Below are 5,833 nucleotides of genomic sequence, written 5' to 3'. Positions count from 1 at the left end.
TTCCTTATTTTCTTAAAAAAAAAAAAAAAAACACCTAAAACTATTATTTCAACTTAAATATACCTAGCAAGACAGAAACCCTATACAAAAAATTTTAGAAATCCACACAGGTTTAAAGAGAACAAGATCAAGGCTATGCAAAAAATAACATTATTATTTTATGTCTGTTTATAGAAATCAATAGCATATTCAATTCTACTGCAGCTTTCCATAAAAGTCTAGCGATTATAATATTTGTTTTCATTTAAGATAAGAAACATTGTTGGCCACTACTACCAGACAGGGTATAGAATGAAAAATACAAAGATGAACTGAATTTTATATTTAATATCTGAATCTTCCATACATATCACTGGAAAAATTAATTCATTTCAGTGAGACAGGAGCAAAGTTTAAGTGGCTGTAATTTATGGTTTGGCTCTCATTCATTTCTGTTCAGTTAACACACTTTCCCATCGTTGTGATAATTTTAAAGCATTTATTCTGTAAATGAATAGTCAGCTTTCGAGCAAACAGTCCATTAACATTAATCATACAACTCTTATATGATACACTGACTGAAAAAGGTGTTTCCAATATTTCTCTTGCTCATGACAAAAGAGTCATAGGTGAGAAACAAAAAGCAGCAGCTGAAAAGGCAGACTGGAACACTTGATCTCCTAACATCATTTCATTTCTCTTCTGAAATAAAATATGATTTAGAACTTACTGAAAAAAATAGAGGAATTGCATTTCTGTTGAGCAAATTATGAGCCTTTCCTTTCTTTATCATAGATTCTATTGAATAAACCAACATCTGTATTTCCTTATATATTTCTCTTATGAAAATTCTGAAGAATCCCAGCTTACTGGAGTACAAAATGTGCAACCGCATAAAGTAATTGAATGAACTGAGTCACTGGCTTTGACTGTTACAAACAGATCATTTCTGTGTCATACATGAAGAAATTTTGAGCATTAAAACCTTACAGCTATCAAGATGTGCACCTTCACTCGAGTTTGACTGAACACTGCCTATGCATCTGCAGGAAATAACTTGCATTAGGGCTTCTGCCTGACAGGAAATCAAGCTGAACCTGAACCAAAGCCCAGTGAAGTCAGCATGAATTTTTTCCTTCAATTTTAATTGGCGATGGATCAAGCCCTTTGCACAAAATCTCCTATTTCTTCAACTGTAAAACAATCCTTACAACTGTCAAACATTTTTCACTTCAATATACATTCAAAGGGAGACTTTGCAGAACACACCATGAATCCACAAAATGAAGATCAAGCTTGGATTTCTGTGTCAAATAGTAATCTTTAGAAGCTTGTTGTATTGCAGATGGAGAATTTAGCTTCCATGTTGCCTTTCTAAAAATAACAGGCAGTTTTCCAGTGAACATGCAGTCAACTAGCAATATCAGTGAGCATTTATACTGCAGAGAATCATTTGACAAATCCATTTTATGATCTTCTATAATCAAACTGTGAAAACTTTTCATTTTACACATAAGGAAAAAGATTTTTAAAATCTTTAAAAACATGACACATTTCAAAGTCTTTTTATGTTTCACTGTTGAAGAAAAAAGCCCATAAACAAAAATGATAATGAATACACTATCTAAGAACTAATTACTTCTGTGGTTTGTTTTTTATGTGGTATTTTGTTTTTGTTTTTTGTCAACATTGGCAAGTGACAAGAATTAAATGTTGAATTATTAACTGTAATCCAAAAAGAAAAGATTTACATGCATCTCCAGGACAAAGCACAAAAAAATCCATTGTCAGGCTTGCAATAAAATACAATCAAAAAGCCATTTTCAGTTCCAAGCCCTCATATCCTTTGTGTGTTATAAAGTATCCCCAAATTTTCCAGCACCATTTGGGCACTTTTCTTTAAAATGCAGATACCACTTAATTAAAAATGAACTTTTATGGTTTTGAAGTCCTGATCCAAGTCCTACTGTTGCCAGTGAGATATTTTCTGTCAAATTCAGTGGGAATTAAGTATGGTCCATAAGCAAAACTTAGTACTCTATATTAAAATTGTTGCTATTAATAGAGATTTATTTCTGATTGCCCCAGTGGCTTACCAGTAAGTTGAGGGGACAGGAACAGTGCATTTCTTGAATCAGCTGTAAAGCAGAAAAGCTGAGGTTACTATTTGGATTCCCTGATGAAAAGCTGCAATTGTTTCATTTTCAAGGTAAATGCACCCTGCTATTTCCAGAGTGACCTTGGCAGCCAACTGTGTTGCCCTTTGTGTCAGCAGAAACAAGGCTGTTGGTGTCAGTGGGCTTTGGATCAGGTTTTAAAGACAGGGGAAGATTGCTTAAGGAAGAAAACGGACATAATGAATAGTCCTGATTTTCCAGGTTTTGTCACTTAGAGTTCAGAATATCAGCAAGACACTTTAAACCCTGAGGAGTATTTGTAAGTCAATTATTTTGACCTTGTATATTTCTTCAACTGTATACAATAATAAAGAAGAACAAACCTCTCTGGCTTACAAAAAAAAAAAGGCAAATACTTTATTTATGAATAGAGATTTTAGCTGCTTTTTACACCATTGCAATGACTAAACAAATAGCATAAAATAAACAAAGGAGAGTATAAAATCACTTTATTCCAGCTGGTATTCCAAGACAACTTTCTGATTAAGTACAGAGTTGGATGTTTCAAGTATGGCACTTATATAAATAAGAGCAGAGAGATGGTGATATAATCACAGTTAAAAGCAATGAACTCTGTTCCTTTGGTATGTGTGTCACCATAGGTAACTGTAGGTAAGTACGTAACTTGGCCAGCATGAACCAATTCCATCTTATTCGTGCACATATCAGGAAATGAACTGAAATGTACTGATATATTTTGTAGATCACAACTAACATATGATGATTAAGGTCTCTGGTGTGTGTGGACAGGCAAACAATAAATGGCAAAATTATATTCAGCATTTATTGTTTAGCATAACTAAATGACGCACAAACTATGTTAGAAAATATCTAGTAATACACACCAGGAATAAACTCTGTGATGTAGACAAGCAAAATAACATCAGACATCTGTGAGATAGGTGAGAGCAGATGTCCTGACTGAGTTGTGGTCACAGTGCAATTACCCTCCTTTTAAAACATGCTTACATCTTACATCACAACAGTTTCCCCCACCCCATCCCACCCCATATAGATTATCTTTGCAGATTTTTAATATGAACATTCTACATGTTTACAAAGATTTGTCAGACAGTCCAAACTGTAAACTCATCCTAAAGGTGACCAAAAAGCTGCTCCACCAACAGATAGCATCCAATTTTTAGAAAGAAAATTAGTAATAATAGTAGCTGTAAGGCTAGATCAAGCATGGTTTTATAGCTGTTTTGTTTTGTTTTCAGTCTTTTACATAGCACTGCATTTTTGCAGCTAGTTCAGTAAGTGCAGATCCAATACCTTAATGGCTTTCTTGGTGGTTTGATAAAATGCTTGCCTAAGCAATGTACCTTTCTCTAATGGTGTCTGGGTCTCTTCCACCTGGCACCAAGTTTCAGTTCTGTCACAGCCTCACACATAAGCTGAGTCACTTGACTGAGTCCTGCCAAAGTTAGGCATGCTCATTCTTGGCAGGTCCTTATTTCTGATTTCGTATATGGATTTCCTTTTTGCCTGTACTCCTCTCACTGCCATTTTGATCTTTCTCCAGCCCAAGTGGTTCAGTTCTGCCAAATTGAGCACCACACAAATGCCACTGACAGCAAACATGAATACCAAGAACACAGTCTTCTCAGTGGGTCTAGAGACATAGCACTCTACTTCTTTAATGCAAGGGTATCTGTCACATTCATACATGGAAGGGACATTGAATCCATACAGAAAATACTGCCCCACTAAGAATCCAATCTCTAGGGCATTTCGAAAGACCACTTGGATGATATAAAATCGAGAAATGCCTTCTTGCCTCCTCATCTTTGATTTTGTAGTTCTGATTGCAGGATTGGGGATCTCCTTCACTTCTAAGCAGTCTGGTTCTGCCTCTTTGGTGGAGTTTTCAGTGTTCTGCAGCACCCCATTGACAATTGTGTTCTTGATTTTCTTACTATCCTCACGCTTCATTGAATCCTGGTCTCTCTCCAAGGTGAGGAAGACAGTGGAGTACCTCCGTTCCCTCTGCTTAGCAGACTGGTGAACAGAGTACGTTATGAAGCACAAGCTGGGAGTGCACACCATGATGATTTGGAACACCCAGTACCTTATGTGAGAAATAGGGAAAGCCTGGTCGTAACAAGCCTGATTGCAGCCTGGCTGCAGCGTATTACAGACAAACATAGTTTGCTCGTCATCGTACACCGTCTCCCCTACAATGGCCACAATGAGGATCCTGAAGATCACCACCACGGTCAGCAGGATCCTAGAACAGAGAAGCCCGTCAGTGCGCGCGGCCGGGAGCTGTCCAGTGCTGATCGGCCCGGGGCGCCGCAGCCGGCGCGGTATCGCCTCGGCGCGGCGGCGAGCGGCCATGCGTCACCGCAAGCCCCAGCCATGGTGAGAGCTGCCCCGGCCCCTCTGGGAGAAACCACAGCGACCTCGCGGGCCGCAGCCGCCGAACGCGCAGAGAGGCGCGGAGGGGCTCTGCCTGCGGGACCGCTGTAGCGGCGGGATTCCCTCAATGTGTGCCCGCCGCCCCCCTACTCTTCGGGGTCGGGCAGAGCGCCGTGTCTCCGCGGCTCCGCGTCCTGTGCCGTGGCTCCGTGCCCGTTCCGCTCGTACACGGGCTCTCTCCAGGCGCGCACGGCAGGAGCCCCGCGCAGGCTGCTCGCACCGCCAGGACTCTGTAGAGCAGCAGGGCACCCCCGCACCCCCCGCAGCGCCCCGTCGCCCTTACCTCCCTATCATAGTAGAGTGCTGCTGCACGGCAGCTTCCAGTAGCCTCTCTAGAATAGTCCATTCCCCCATCGCTGTTCATCCGGAGACAAAGACTTTGGCAAGCGGAGGGGATATCTTCACTTCTTCCTCCCCTTTCTTCCTTCCCCCTTTTTTTTTTTTTTTTTTTTTTTTTGGCTTTGTTGTTGTGTTGCAAGGGATGGAGAAAGATAAAAATAAAAAATAAAACGAGAGAAATCCCCCTTTACCGCCTCCAGTCTGGTAGTAGGAAGGCAGCTGGACGCGGCAGCCCTTCCGAGGACTCTCGGCTCGGCTCTGCCCGGTTCGGCCCGGCCCGATTCTACTCGGAGCCGCGCGGCGGCCGAGCCCGGCCCGGCCCGCTCGGCTCGTGCCGCGGAGCGGCGGACCCGCGGCGGGAAGGGAGGAAGGTTGGCTTTTAATGTCTTGCTGCCTCTAATCTGCCTTTAAGTAGTCTCCGCTTGCGTCACTGACAGGTTGGTGGAGAGCAGCCAAAAGCAGCGTTCGGATTTTCTCATTTTTTATTATTCCCGTGAATATAAATAAATAAATGCGATAAAACAAATGAAGTAAATAAATGAGGAGGAGGGAGGCGGAGGAAGACCTGACCCAGCAGCCACGAGCCTCCTCTCGCCAACGAGCAGCTCTTCGCCTGACCAGAACCCGCCCTGCTCGCGGCGAGGCCACTCCGGCCACCTCCCCGCCGCTGGGATCGGGCCCTAGGGGAGCATCCCCCTGGGAACCGGCGCTGGCCCGCGGCCACTACTCCGCGATTCTGTGCCCCCGTGCCTAGCTGCAGTCTCAGGGACTGTGGGGCTCTGCAAGCTCCCCGGAACAGCAGTGTCATGCAGCAGTAATTTCATCTAGAACAACTGCTTACCCTTGGGGAATACCGGTCTTAAAACTGTATTGTTACTCTCCTCTGATCACAGATATAATACAAGAATTGCTAAGGA

The 5,833-nt window shown here is 42.5% G+C and overlaps 1 protein-coding gene across 1 annotated transcript; it reads right to left on the bottom strand.

Moving 5' to 3' along the window:
• Positions 1-3,168: 3,168 nt before the first annotated feature.
• On the bottom strand, positions 3,169-5,460 carry GJD2 (gap junction protein delta 2). Its single transcript, XM_085225135.1, has 2 exons — positions 4,861-5,460; positions 3,169-4,386 (listed from the first exon to the last, which is right to left on the bottom strand). The coding sequence occupies exons 1-2, from the start codon at positions 4,929-4,931 to the stop codon at positions 3,543-3,545; spliced, it is 915 nt and encodes a 304-aa protein (XP_085081261.1). The 5' UTR covers positions 4,932-5,460; the 3' UTR covers positions 3,169-3,542.
• Positions 5,461-5,833: the final 373 nt, after the last annotated feature.

The sequence above is a fragment of the Meleagris gallopavo genome, chromosome 5, assembly GCF_905368555.1.
Source record: "Meleagris gallopavo chromosome 5, MGAL_WU_HG_1.1, whole genome shotgun sequence".
In the NCBI taxonomy this organism is placed as follows: Eukaryota; Metazoa; Chordata; class Aves; order Galliformes; family Phasianidae; genus Meleagris; species Meleagris gallopavo.
The sequence above is the reverse complement of the archived record's forward strand: the minus strand, read 5'-3'. Positions and strand labels throughout refer to the sequence as shown.